This window comes from Erinaceus europaeus, chromosome 7 (genome assembly GCF_950295315.1).
Source record: "Erinaceus europaeus chromosome 7, mEriEur2.1, whole genome shotgun sequence".
Lineage (NCBI taxonomy): Eukaryota > Metazoa > Chordata > Mammalia > Eulipotyphla > Erinaceidae > Erinaceus > Erinaceus europaeus.
The window spans coordinates 92,386,442-92,401,153 of NC_080168.1; the positions used below are offsets into that span (position 1 = coordinate 92,386,442).

A 14,712-nucleotide genomic window follows, 5' to 3' on the forward strand; every position below is an offset into this window, starting at 1 on the left:
GATAGTGTGAAATGGCTCAGAACCAACTTGCCACAATTCAGTGAGCTACAAATAATGGTTTGATTTGCTTAGTGTATTTTTCCCCCAAAATATCGAACCTGTATATGTTGTTTCATTAACTTTAACAGTTTATTTCTTTTATTTTTATTATCTTTTCAGATATATAAAATTCTGGTGTTTGAATAGAAATGCAAAATATCACTGTGATGTCCAGATCAGTTAGTATTCATTACATTTGTTGAATTTTCAGGTAGTGATTTAAGGCCATCATGTAAATGACCACAAGTCTAGAGATTCACATCTGAATGAGATTCATTCAGTTCTACTAAAACCCAATAAAATAAGTGTGAAAAGTCACATAAATGAAAACAATGACCCATGGCATGGCTACAGTATTCTTTGGGCCATTAAAGTACAATGACTTCATCATCCAAAAGTGCCGGGTAAGGTCGAGATGTTTAAGGGCTGACAGACTTAAGGACAAAAAGAGGACATTAACAATTGTTAAGTAATTTTTCTAGTTAGACAACAACACATGCTATTTAATTGTCAGGATAATTCTGTAAGTGAGGTTTTCTCATCCCCATGTGCAGAAACTAAAACTGAAACACAGAAAGTATCATTCTGTAGCGGTTACCCACCTAGTCATCCAAAAACAATGAAAATATATAACTGTTTACCTAATGCTAAAGTCTATGTTCACTATACTCTGGGAGTTGTGAGATTTTCCTCCGTAGCCAGGTCTTTACCACTTCAGGCTGGTTTTTTTAAAAGGGAAGACAGACCGAGATGGAGGGAAAGAAGGAAAACACCACAGCACTGATCCTCTGATAACTTCCTTCTGAGCAGTTAGAGCCAGGCTCAAATCTGAGTGGCCCTCATGGCAAAGCAGGCATCCTTCCAAGTAAGTTATCTTGCCGACTTTAAGGTGCTCAGTTCTAAGAAAAGCCTCTTAAGAGTGACAATGAATGCTTTTTCCTTTGCCCTTTTAAAGTTAATACAATGGTTTGAGAGGCTAACACAGAAGGGCAAAATAAGTGTCTATAAAACCCAGGGAAGAGGTTATAAAAATTTTCTTGGATCCTATCTGGACCCAAGAAAGTAAGTCTATAATCTCCTATCTCTTCTCTTGAATATTAATCCTGAGTTTGAACACCTTTTTTTTTTCAGTTGTAAATTTTTTTTCCTTTATTGGGGGATTGATGTTTTACAATAGACAGTGAATAACAATAGTCTGTACACGCATAACATTTCTCAGTTTTCCACATAACAGTGCAACCCCCACTAGGTCCTCTGTCATCCTTATCCAGGACCTGTATTCTCCTCGCCATCCACCCCAGAGTCTTTTACTTTGGTGCAATACACCAACTCCAGTTCAGGTCTGAACACTTTCTTGATGCCAGTGACATCGGCAAGAAAGTGGACACAGGGGACAGTGAGCCATTTATTAGCTCAATGGCCTGGATAAGCCAAAGGTACAGCTAGCTTTAGGCACAGCCAAGTCCATATGCATATTCCATGACTTTCCAAACACAGGAGAAAGCAGCACATCTTTTTTCTAGTGGTGACCAACAAGTTTAGAGTTTGATCTTCATTAGCCCACCTCATGGTACCATCCACCACTGCACCAATCACTATGAGAGGGTGCCATGACATTTCATTGAACAAGCCCTGGTCTTAGCTAAGCCCACTGCTGGAAGATGAAGTCAGTCTTCCCCACGGTATGAACTAAATGGAAGAGACTGGTTCACAACAGGAAAAGGGGGTATAGTTACTAGACAAAGGTATTGATGCTGGGCAGACAACAGTTGCCAGTGTAAATTGAGTGATAACACTCTCAAAAACGTATTTCCAACATGGACAAAGCAGTTCCTTTCAGTGAGGTCGATGAGGTGAGGTGTTCCCTCTGTTCAAGAGGCAGACTTAGTCTAGCAATTAGCTGTCAACTGATCACCAATTCTAATGTGCAGGAGTGGGTCGTGCTGATGATCTGTGCTCGCAATAATCATCTGGCTGGGTAAATCAAATTATGCTTTCCAATGCCACTTCACATCAGAATTGCTATGTCTGCCCTCGTTTTCTGCAGTAAGCATTACCCTGCAAGTTACTGCCTTTGATATCAACTCTACATGGGCAAGGGAGGAATTCAGGCTTCTTTTAACTTCTGTTCAAGAGGAAAGACCAAAAGTTTTAGAGATTTCTGAAGAAGCTAATTAGGATCCATTCCAACTTAACGACTAGGCTTTCACACTAAAATGGAGAGGGGAACATGCTCTGCCCTTGCAAGGTAGAGATTTTTCTTCCAGGTTGCGCTCTGATTTGGGAACCTCATTCTTTCATAATGCCATGTGCAGTGATCAATCAGTTATAATGATCAAAAGGAAGTCTGCCTCAATCAATTCGATAAACAAATAACTGCTATAGTGGCAAATCTAATGTGTTCTTCACTTCAAATTCACTTGCCAATAATTGGCCTCATTAACGTCTGTGAAGTTAGCTAGCTGTTCACTAAAATTGGGCGAGATGTGTTCAGTGGTTTGCAAACCTTTGGGAATAATAGACCTACTGAATCAGCATCTTGCTAGCTCTATAGAAATGAATAAGCTAAGAAGTAAGGAGACTGCAAGGGATATGGAATGAGTGAGAAGGGGGACCAGGAAACCATCAATCACCTTTCAATCATTAATATTGTCTGTCTTAACCTATAACCACAAAGGCTAGCTCTGCAAGTTTTTAAAAAAGATTTGATTCTGACAGAAAATGAACTTGATTTCTTTATGCCATCTAGCTTTCAAATTACCCTGTCCACATCTGTCAGATGTTTTTGTTGTTCAATTATAAAAACTGTATCCAGACTGGATTATGAGAAAGCTGTTTCAGGCACCATAACCACAGATGCCCTTGGGTTGAACATCAGGCTCACTAAAATCTTCCCAAAGAAAGAAATACACTTCAAGCTGCTGCACCAGACCCATCCTTCTTGGAGAGAGGAGGAAATCACAGCAAGGGAACTTTTCTGAGGTATCTCAGCTATACATTGAGGGAGATGGGAATTCACAAAGAGCAGAAATGGACTTAATTAATTTACTTACAGTCGTCTGTCCTAGCCCTACATAAATGGTTGAGCACAACTCTGCTTGCCCAGAAGAGAGGGAGCCTTTATGTATCAAATGACCAATGTCAGCTCCACCAACACTCATTAACATTGCTCCATTGTCCACTTCATTTTCTGTTGCGTGGTCAGTGTCTGTGAGCCACAAGATTAAAAAAAAAACAAAAAACGCATTTGCTTTCAAGTCTGGCATTTCAGCCTTAAAATCTGGTGTGTGTGTGTGGGGGGGTAGTCTGCAAAAGTTTAGCACTAATTTGTTCTGTCAAAGGAAACTAGGGATTTGTCAAAGACAAAGGATATCATTAGATGTCTGTTTTCCAGCCAAGTAATGATAATCCAGAACAGACTATTCTACTTATATACTGTTTTGATCTGACAGTTCTGACATAGATACTTAACTTCAGAACTCCACTGATTACAACTGTTTTGTGTTTTTTTTTTTTACCATGTCCACCATGATCAAGCAGATATTGACTTTTCAGATACCCAGTATGGTAGTAGCAACCAAATTGACTTTATTTCTCTCTTTTTTTTTTTAACCAAAGCACTGCTTAGCTCTGGCCATTATGCTATCTTCACACCTTCCCTTTAGATCTTGATTGGATATTGGTGCCTCAAGCAATTTTCTTTCTTTCTATCTTTCTTTTCTCTTTCTTTTCTTTTCTTTCTTTCTTTCTTTCTCTTTTTTAACCAGAGCACTGCTCAACTCTGGCTTATGGTGGTGCTAGGGATCAAACCTGTGCCTTTTGATGCCTCAGGCAGGAAAGTCTTTTTGCTCTCTCTCTAGCTCTCTCTCTAGCTCTTTCACCTTTGTTTTAAGTCTTTTCTTTTTCTTTCTTCCTTTCTTTCTTTCTTTTTGATAAAGACAGAGAGAAATTGAGAGGGGAAGGAAGATAAGGGGGAGAGAGAGAGACTTACACCACTGCTTCAGCACTCGTGAAGCTTCCCCTGTAGATGGAGATCAGTTGTGTAAACCTGGATCCTTACACTTGGTAATGTGTGCTTTATCATGTGTGCCACCACCTGGTCCCGTTGCTCTCACTCTTAGACTCAACCCACACTGTAACACTCTGTAATTAATTTCCAAACAGCAGCTTGAATAACCACTTAATGTAAAGGGGATGACCAGGATATATCTCGCCCAGTAGAGTAGCTGCCTTACCATGTAGGCGGCCCTAGATCTCAGCCCCAGCAACGCATGAGAGTACCATGACACCATAAGAGGCTCCATGAATGGTAAAGTAGTAAAGTAGTGCTGTATGCTTCTTTCTCTCTCTCTCTCCCTCTCTCTCTCTCTCTCTCTCCCTCTCCCTCTCCCTCTCCCTCTCCCTCTCCCTCTCCCTCTCCCTCTCCCTCTCTCCTTCCCTCCCTCCCTCTCTCAAAATGAGAAAAAAGTGGCATGAGAAGCAACCAGGCAAGGAGGCTATGGAAAGAGTGTTTCTGGAAAGGCAAGCAGCAAGATGAAAGATTCTACTGCAGAGATGAGTTTGATGTATTTGAGGAAAGAAAAAAAAAAAAAAACTATCCCACCAGTGGGCTAAAAAGTCAGGATAAGATGTCTGCATGGGAGGCAAGGATGAGATAACGTGATGCTGTAGAAAGGGCTCAGGGATAGTCTAAATGCAGTGGGAAATCACTGGAAGCCTGTAAGCAAGACAGTGAGAAGATTCAATGTGAATATGTTCTCCTTTAGTGGTATTAGGGTTCCCCATATGTGGGGGTTCCACCGCTCCTGACCCAACTTTTTCTTATTCTATTGTGCATTATCAAATGACAGCTACCTGACAACCTCACAGCTTCTCAAACCTGGTGAGATCTTTCCTAACACACAGGACTACCTACGTCCATGTTCGATGGCACATCATCTAAAAAAGTTATTTTATTAGATGATATATGTACCCATGGGCAAGGGGCAATTATATAACTCAAAGTAAACGTGCTCAGTAGTCCTCAGACTTAGACCTAATCAACTTGGAATCCTTGTTGAAATGCCTAATGAAGACATCATAAAATCTCTAATCAGTTAGACTTTGACAAAATTATCTTGGCAACCTAGCAGAAAGGCCCCCCCCCAAAAAAAAATACAGATGCCAATAATCTTATTCTGGTTGGGTTCAAGAAATGACACCCAACACTGAAACAACTGGGAGAAAGCCTAAAGGATGTCAGATAAAGAAAGGACTACAAAAATTGGATAAGGCAAGAGATTGGCTCACTTAATAATGGCCCTTTTGGTCAATATCACACCACTTCAATATCTGGGGTCCAAGTCAGAGAATCCTTGGATTCCCACATAAATATGTGGGCCTGGACCTCTAATGGTTCCCTCTCTGCACCACCACTGGTCACTTCAATCAGGAGCATTATCACAAGCCTTCTTGTGGGCCTTCCCAGGACCTTGATCTCACCATAAAGCAGCAGTGGTAGGGACTTACTCCAAAGGAAGGCTGAAGTATCCTGCCCCACCACTCAAGGAAGATTGATCCTGAAATGAGTGCAGCCCACAGTGTTTCCAGCTGTGACTGGGAGCTATAAGCTCAGACCAAGAGGGACTCAGATGTTACACAGGCTCTCGTACTAAATATAAATATATACATATGGGCCCTGGGTCGGGTGAATGGAGGTAGATAGTTAATTTTATCCATAGATTTTCCTCAATAATTGGGGGCTACTCTCTGTCCTAATCCAACTTTCTAGAGCTTTTCTGTACTCTGACACCATTTTTCTCAGACAATAGTTTTATCCAACTCTATGTTAGTTCATCAAACCCAAGCACAAACTATTATAGTTGTGGGCCCCTAGAAACATGCCTAAAATGGACTTCCTAGATTTCTTCCACCCTATGTTCCCTAATCTCTTCTGCTCTATTCCAACTTTTTGGCTCCTGTTCATTAATCATTTTGTCCTGCTTTATATCTTACCACTTTTCATCCACTAAGTTGCAGATACTACTATGATTCTATCCTAAGTTCTCTGGGCAGACAACCTCACCACTGTGTCCTGGAAACTTACCTCACCAGAGCTCTACCCCACTAGGGAAAGATAGAAATAGGCCAGGGATATGGATCAATCTGCCAATGCCCATAAAAGGGCTCTGAACTTTTTTCTTGGAGAGAAAGGAGGAATAGTGGAGGGACATTTGAATGTAGTAATAGAGTTATGTGTGGCTCGGAGGAGAAAAGAGGATTGGTCCTGGAAGAAAAATGGGGCAATTATGTACAAATGTAGACAGATGTAGAGATGATAGTTAACCCATGTTTGCAACCTTGGGAGAACTGTGGTGGCTTGCAATGGAGGGACTGGGGACTCAGAGCGCTGGTGATGGGAATGGTATGGAATTATACCTCTGTCCTCATGTAATTTATTAAATCACTAATAAAAATTAAAATCAAAAAAGAAAATGACATCTACCCAGAAAGGCCTTCCCTGATCACCTTATCCCCTCCCGTTGCTCTTTACCACATCATCACTCCAACAATTTTCTTTAGAACATTTGTCATGGTCTTAAATCATCTGAGGGGTGTGTGTGTGTGTGTGTGTGTGTGTTGCTAGGGAATGAATCCAGAGTCTCCTAAATGTATTACGCCACTACTAAGCAGATTTTTTTTTTCCTTTCATTCTTCATTTCAGAGAGAGATGGACAGAGAGGAGAGACAGAAAGAAAACCAGAGTACTACTCTATCCATGAAGCTCTGCCAGTACTATCCATGGTGATCCTGTAGTATAAGAGCTTGAATTCAGGGCCTCACACAAGGTTGGTACACACCCTAAGGCATGTGATGTTTCCCTGCCCATCAAATATTCTGTTGAGGGCCTGTATCTCTCTGTTCAAATGTAAGTTAAAATTGAGCATATGTGTCTGTCTTATTCCCCACTATTATCCTACCTGTCTAGAATAGCTCCTGATATGTTGTAAACCTTATAATGAATACTTTGGGACTCTCCCCCCACCCAAGTCACATTCTAAAGAATCACCATTTCATATTCAGAACTAGTTTATTGTGAACACATGCAAATCTAATATTATAAGAAATAATATCCTGCTTTAATTCCCTTGATGTTCCCAGAATATGGCAATCTACATAAGAACCCTTTCCCAGGGAGTCGAGTGGTAGCACATTGGGTTAAGTGCACATGACGCGAAGTACAAGAACCAGCGTAAGGATTGCGGTTCGAGCCCCCGGCTCCCCACCTGCAGGGGAGTCACTTCACAAGCAGTGAAGCAGGTCTGCAGGTGTCTATCTTTCTCTCCCCCTTTCTGTCTTCCCCTCCTCTCTCTATTTCTCTCTGTCCTATCCAGCAACAATGACAACAGCAGCAATAGTAATTACAACAATAAAAAACAACAAGGGCAACAAAAGGGAAAAGAAAGAAAGAAAGAAAGAAAGAAAGAAAGAAAGAAAGAAAGAAAGAAAGAACCATTTCCCAAAATAAGAGGATGTCTTTCATAATTGAAGAAGAGACAGCTCAGACACATTGGAAAACTCTGGCTGTTTTCTTTTTCATTATAAGGAAGACAAGGTTCATGAGAGTAAGCATCAGTGCTTGATTCGTTAGAGGTTGGAAATTAGATCAAATGAATTAAAGGACAACTACATCTTGTGTTAATGTTTTCCTCCTCAAATGAAGAGAATGAGATGATGTGAGCCATGACTCCATTTGAAAATGAAACTCTGTTATCTCTATTTGCATACATGTTGAAGCATCCTGGTTTTCATTTTAGACTTTCCATGTTGGTAAATGTTGCAATACTTTACATTCATTAGGCTTGGGCCCATTTACTATGTGAGAGCAAGACAAGCACTAATACATCATCCCTCTAAAGCATCATTTTAAAATTATACAGTAAACAAATGAGACTAAGCCAGAAACCCCAATTTCACAACTTTTGCCACTCATATAATTTTTTTTTTTTTAGCCACCTGGGGTCAAAGCTGTATCCTCTTAAAAAGTGCAATTTGGGAGCCGGGCAGTAGCACAGTGGGTTAAGCACACGTGGTGCAAAGCAAGGACGGGGCGTAAGCATCCCGTTTCAAGCCCCCAGCTCCCCACCTGCAGGGCGGTCGCTTCACAAGCTGTGAAGCAGGTCTGCAGGTGTCTTTATCTTTCTCTCCCCCTGTCTTCCCCTCCTCTCTCCATTTCTTTCTGTCCTATCCAACAATGACGACATCAATAACAACAACAATAACTACAACAATAAAAAGGGCAACAAATGGGAATAAGTATTTAAAAAATTTTAAGTGCAATTTGTGAATGATCTTTCATGCTCTTATACCAAATAAAGTGATCAGGCAACAGTATACACTGGGTACAAATCTTAGTTCATAATGGGCAAAAAATGCTTCAGAAAGAAAATTGGGTTATTCTGATTCTGTATGTCATTTGAAAAATATGATGCATTTTTTAAAAGCCTGGTTTTGCTAGGAATCTTGTCTTGATTTCTGATTAGCTGATTCCAGAAGTCAGCAGCAAAGCCAAAATAAAGTAGTGATTCACAGTGAGATGACAATGAGCTCACGTCTTAAAATGTATAATTGCCCTTGAATCTATTTAATTCAGCTTTAAGTCATGAAAGAAAATTGAGATAAATGGTTACAGTGAGCAGGTACCAAATATGACATGAAGCTGGCAGGGATTATTTCGCCGTAATATTTCCATTTGGGGACATTTTTTGCAAATACTTTTCCTATGGTGGTTATTAAATTTTATAGAATTTTCCCACCACTAGTTGTAATGGCATTTGCATGTTAAATGCTCACAACAAATGAAAAACCATGATTCCATTGTTTCACACAGTGAAAACCATGGTTACTGCTATTCTGAATGGAGAACAAATCTAAAAAGAATCAAATAATTCCTCTTCCTTGTATAAGACCTACATAGGCTCTGTGGGAATGCCTATTTACTTTGCAACTCCTCTGTTTTTGAAACAGCATAGATTTTTGCACATAGAAGAAAACTAAAAGTACCACTAGAAACCAATCAGATAATAGCTCAAATGATTTTTGTCAGAGATATTTTTGCCCTTTCAATGAGTTAGAAAAGCTTGATGACTATTTATTGAGTTTTCTTTTTAATGGTGTTTGAAGGAACACCAAATTATGAAAACACAGAAAGCAGTCATTAAAAGTTTTTAAAACAGTCCTGGAGGTTGCACAGCAGACACAGCACCAGACATGCAAGCATAAGGTCTCAAGTTCTAAACCTCACACCAAGTATCACACACATCAGAGAAATGCTACAGTTCTCAATCCACCTCTCCCTCCCTCCCTCCCTCCTTCCCTCCTCCTCCTCTTCCTTCTCTCTCTCATAAAAATAAATAATTTCTCTCCATTGAGAAAGCTTAGCAACTAATTCTGGAAAGAGTAAAATGCTTAGGAATAAATTTAGAACTGTACACTGAGTACTATAAAATTTTGATGAACAAAGTTGAAAAAACACTAATAAATTAAAAGATATTTTATGTTCAAAGACTAGAAGAATATTGTTTGAATGCTTATAATGCCCAATGCAATCTACAAATCATTCAATACAAACCCTAACAAAATTCCAATGGTATTTTTCATAGAAATAGAACAAAAAAAATCCTAAAATTGACATGGTATCACAAGTAATACCAAATTGTCAAAGTAATGTTGAAAAAGAGCAAAGCTAGTCATCACACTACCTGATTTCAAATTATCTTACAAATCCATAGAAATTAAAAGTTTATATTGTCATACAAACAGACACAGATGTCAATGGTACAAAATAGCTCAGAAATAAAACCACACATAGTAATCAGTTACCATGACAAAGGAGTTAAGAAGATATATGAAGATGAAAGTAGGGTATATTTGACAAATAGTACTGGGAAAAAATAGATAAGCACATTAAAAGAATGAAACTGAACCAATATTATATACTATACACAAGATCTAACTCAAGATGAATTAAAATTTTCTCTGCAGGACTTACAAATATAAAAACTCATAGATGGTAAGCTCTTACAACATCAGTCTTGGAAATAATTTTTTGGACCTAATTTCAAAAATAAATAAACAGAACTACCTCAAGTTAAAAAAGTTTCTGTACAGTACAGTGAATCATCATTAAAACAAAATAGGCAGCCTACTAAATAAAGTATCTGTGAGCCATATATCTGATAAGGAGTTACTATCTAAAATAGATAAAGAACTCATATGATAGCAAAAAAAAATTTTCAACTAAATATTGGACAGAAGATCTGAATATTTTTCCAAATAAAACATATAGTCAGTAGGTACATGAAAAGGTACTCCACATCACTATTAATCAGGGAGGAGAAAAAAAATCTATTAAAGACAAGAAAAAAACAAGTTAACAAGGACATGGAAGGAATAGGAGCCTTAGAAACTGTTGGTAGAAATGTAAGTTGATGCAACCACTACAGAACACAGTGCGAAATACCTCAACAAATACAGAACGGCTTCACTCATATTCAGAATACAGAGAATTGAGTATACGAATGTGAAGCCAAAAGAAAAGTCAACCTATTTCTAAGACTGTGGGAGAGTTATAGTGGTTAATCTATGAGGGTGGGGATGGAGACACAGACCTTTGGTGATGGTAGTGGTGAAAAATAATAATAATAAATTAATTAGATTAAAAATTAAGTAAAATTAAAAAAGAAAGAAAGAAATGTAACTTGCTGCAACAGCTGTAGGATACAGTATTACAGAATGGAATACCTCAAAAAGTTAGAAATAGAACTACCACAGAGTCTAGCAGTTTCATTCTTGGGTTTTTAAACAAACAAACACCAACTTGAAAAGATATGTGAAACTCTCCCATGGACACTACAGCATTATTTACAATGCCCAAGATATGGAAACAACTGAAGAATCCAAAGATGGATGGATAAAAAAGTATGCTGTGATGTAGACACAAACACACACAATAGGCTATGAGTATAGAAATCATGCCATTTTGTTATTTGCTTCAATATAAAGTTGAAAGTTGATGTTCAGTGCACTAAGTCAGGCAGAGAAAAAGACAAATACCACAGGATCTCACTAAGATGTTGAATCTAAAAATTAAAAAAAAAAAAGCTCATAGATACAAATAACTGATTGACACTTGCCAGAGGGAGCCAAAGGTAATAAGGACTGGCTATAAAATAAACAAGTCATTGGGGGATATGTGTAGTGTACAGCAGGGTGGCTACAATTAATAATACTATATTGCATACCTGAGAGGAAGATATAACATAATGGTTATGCAAAGAGACCCTCATACCTGAGGCTCCAAGGTTTCAGGTTCAATCCTCCAAACCACCATAAGCCAGAGCTGAACAGTGATTTGGAGGGGAAAAAGGGGGGGAGGGAGAAAAACTATATTGCATACCTTAATATTGCTAAGAGTATACATCCTAATAGCTCTCACTTTAAGAAAAAAATTATAAAATATTTATGATGCTCAGTAGTCATCAACTCTTAAGGTGAACACATTGAAATATACAGAAAAATGAGTCTTAATGTAGTACATCTGAAACTGACATGCTAGTATGTCAGTTATACCTCAATTCTAAAATAACAAAAAATAAACAAAGTTCTGGCAACTCTTCAGAAACATCAAGAGTCAAGATACTCAAATCTCTGAATTTTCATTCTAATTTGATCTCTCATTGATGTATATTTTAAATATTCTCATGTTCTTCTTTAGTATATTTGACTCTGATCTTCTGACTCCTAATGAGCCTGTTGGAGAATATGAATTAGTTTGGAATTGCATGTAAGTTTGTTTTGTTTTGTTTTGTTTTGTTTTGTTTGTTCCATTCTGTTTGTTTGGGTTTGGTTTTTTTCTTGTAGCATCAGGAAATAAGCCCGGGGCCTCACACGCTGACATGTTACCACTGCTGAAAAGCAAGTTCAGCGCAACCTTTTCATCATTTGTATTTTTACTTACTTTACATGGTGAAAGGGAGAAAGAAGAAAGACAGACAAGTAGAGAGAGAAGAAATACCACAACACTCCACCATCATAGGACCTCCCCCAGTGCCATCTATGATGTTCCTGTATGGTGTCAGTCTTGAACCCCAGACCTCATACACAGCAAGTCATGTGCTCTGTCGTGTAAGTGATCTCCCAACCCCTGTAAATACTTGTTTAAAAGACATTTTCTGAGTTGGGGGCAGGGGAAGAAGGACATCTTTGGAAATGGTTCAAGTTTACATATGAGAATCACTGTGAAGTCACTTGGACATCTTTTTCTTTCCTTTTTCTCATTCCCTCTGCCAAAGCAGATTTAGAGGTTCAGTGATTGCATTTGGTGAGGAAACCAGACAATAAAATTCACTTACTCATTCATCAGTTTTTATTTGTTCACTTAACCACCCAATTATGCCTCTTTGAGCAAAGATGGCCAGAGATTTGCGATGTAGCACTATTGCTTACCCATGTGTGTCTAAACTTCAGGCAAGTTGCCTGACTTCCCAAAATCTGACTTGGTTTGGGGCTGTGAAAGGAAATATCTGTACCGCTGGCTGCCTTTGGGTATAAACTAAAATTCTATTTGGAGATAATCACTGGTATTGATAAGCATGTTTTCTTTCTCTGACTACACATAAATTCAGGCACATTAAGATAAACTTCTTAGCAATACAAAAGCAATTGCAATGGCCATAAATGTGGGTGTACAGCTACCTATGGTCCTACAGGCGTATCATTTAACTTCTCTGAGACTCTGTTTCTAAAGTTTTTAAATCAAAGCTCAACGGTCTTGCCCTCTCAGAGAATTAAATAGGCACACCACAAAATTCACTTTATTCCAGCATAAAATTCATAGCCTCAAGATTTATCCCCCACTGATTAGCCTTTTCTGATGTTCTTTCTGGAGGTATTTTCTTCCAAAATATTTTAGAAAGCATGCCACGACTCAGTTTACACAAGGTCAGTGCAATCTATATATTCCACTTATTAAAGGTTCTTTTTTCCTTACAGCGTAGAAATACTCAGCCTAAAGAAAATAATAAATTCACCTACAGTGTTCACTAGCTTAAATTTTGAAGCAGAATACTGAAGCTTATGTTAATGTGAAAATTCACACAATTCTGTGTTTATCTTAAGTAATGCTATGGAAACACTGATACTAGAGAAAATATAAACAGCTTCACGGCTATTTTCACTTTATCTAATGAACATAGAGGAAAAGCTCAGATATGAGAAAGAAAAGGTCATAAGCTAGAATTTTAAGAGGGCTATTCATTACAAATTTAAATAGATACATTTTGGTTAAGGATGGTAGATGAGAATGTCAAGTCTATTTAAGACATTTAAAGGTATTATAATCTTCCCTACAGTGAGTGGTTATCTGTCATTGGTTCTTATGGGGTTTCACACACTAACACAGTAAGTTACAAGAAGACAGAGAGATACACATAATTGCATGCTTACTAGACAAGGCATGAGACAGAAAGTTATTGGAGTTATACGAGATTGACTGAATTGCTACTAAGCCCAAAAGATCCCACAGGCATCTATGCTGGTTCCAGGAATCAAATGCCCAGATATTGGTTCATTTTGTTCAAGGCATCACACACTGTGTTCAAATCGCTGCGGAGGTCCTGTACCACATTTTCAATACTTCTGGTGTCTTTCAGAATTTCAATACTCTGTGTGTAGGGATTGAAGTATACCGAGAAGGGACGTGTAATTGACTTTGCAAAATCCCTGCAAAAGCAACAGAAATAGAAGGATCCACAGTCAACTCCTGGACATAAAAGGGAGAAACCAAGGAAGGCAATTTAAAAAAGGTCCTTCTCTAGAAAGAACAACAAGGAGTGAATACCTCATCTTTTCTTTGGCTTCTTCGAAACTTTCTGAAACAAAGTAGGCTTCCTGGAAGGTCGTGATCAGGCATTCCTGTAAGCAAGTTGTCTTGGGGTCAAAGGCCTTCACACATGCCTTGTCAGAGAGAGCATGCTGCAAAACATAGCACAAACCCCATAAAATTTCACAGTGAGACACTCGGAGTGCAGCAGCATCACCTTACCACAGCACATCAGCTACTGGTCTGCATAAAACAGGCAGTTCTTGGAAGTCGGGCAGTAGCGTAGCGGGTTAAGTGCACATGGCACCAAGCGCAAGTTCCAGCATAAGGATCCCGGTTCAAGCTCCCGCTCCCCACCTGCAGGGGAGTCACTTTACAAGCGGTGAAGCAGGTCTGCAAGTGTTTATCTTTCTCCCCCCCCTCCCCTCCTCTCTCTTCCCCTCCTCTCTCCATTTCTCTCTGTCCTATCCAACAATGACGACATCAACAACAATAACTACAACAATAAAGCAAGGGCAACAAAAAGGAATAAATAAATAAATAAATATTTTTTTAAAACATGCAGTTCTCCCAATACGCAGGTTACATCGAGTGTTAGGGCTTTTTGTTTTGGGTTTTCTTTGTAAGCCTACTAGGTGCTATGGGGGGAAGTGAGATTATGCATATTATTTTATTCATGATCAGCCAAATACATTCTGAAGGACAGTTCAGAGCTATATCCCACCAGAGATGGAATTTTAAATGTATGCTATGAATAGAAGTAGGGAGAACATAAATATGGCCCTAACTTTCTTGCTATAAGCAATGTACTG

General features: G+C 38.7%; 1 protein-coding gene and 1 non-coding gene across 2 annotated transcripts in view; one reads left to right on the forward strand and one right to left on the reverse strand.

Moving 5' to 3' along the window:
* Window positions 1–980: 980 nt before the first annotated feature.
* Window positions 981–1,101, forward strand: LOC132539703 (small nucleolar RNA SNORA26). Its single transcript, XR_009551030.1, has one exon. It is a non-coding gene; the product is annotated as a small nucleolar RNA SNORA26 (small nucleolar RNA).
* An 11,356-nt stretch (window positions 1,102–12,457) lies between these two features.
* Window positions 12,458–14,712, reverse strand: part of TPH2 (tryptophan hydroxylase 2) — a 125,797-nt gene continuing 123,542 nt past the window's right edge. The window contains exons 10-11 of the mRNA XM_007531276.2: window positions 13,919–14,052; window positions 12,458–13,800 (exon numbers count right to left, since the gene is read on the reverse strand). Coding sequence (XP_007531338.1) covers window positions 13,626–13,800; window positions 13,919–14,052 — 309 coding nt within the window. The 3' untranslated portion in view covers window positions 12,458–13,625. The remainder of the gene's footprint in view (window positions 13,801–13,918; window positions 14,053–14,712) is intronic.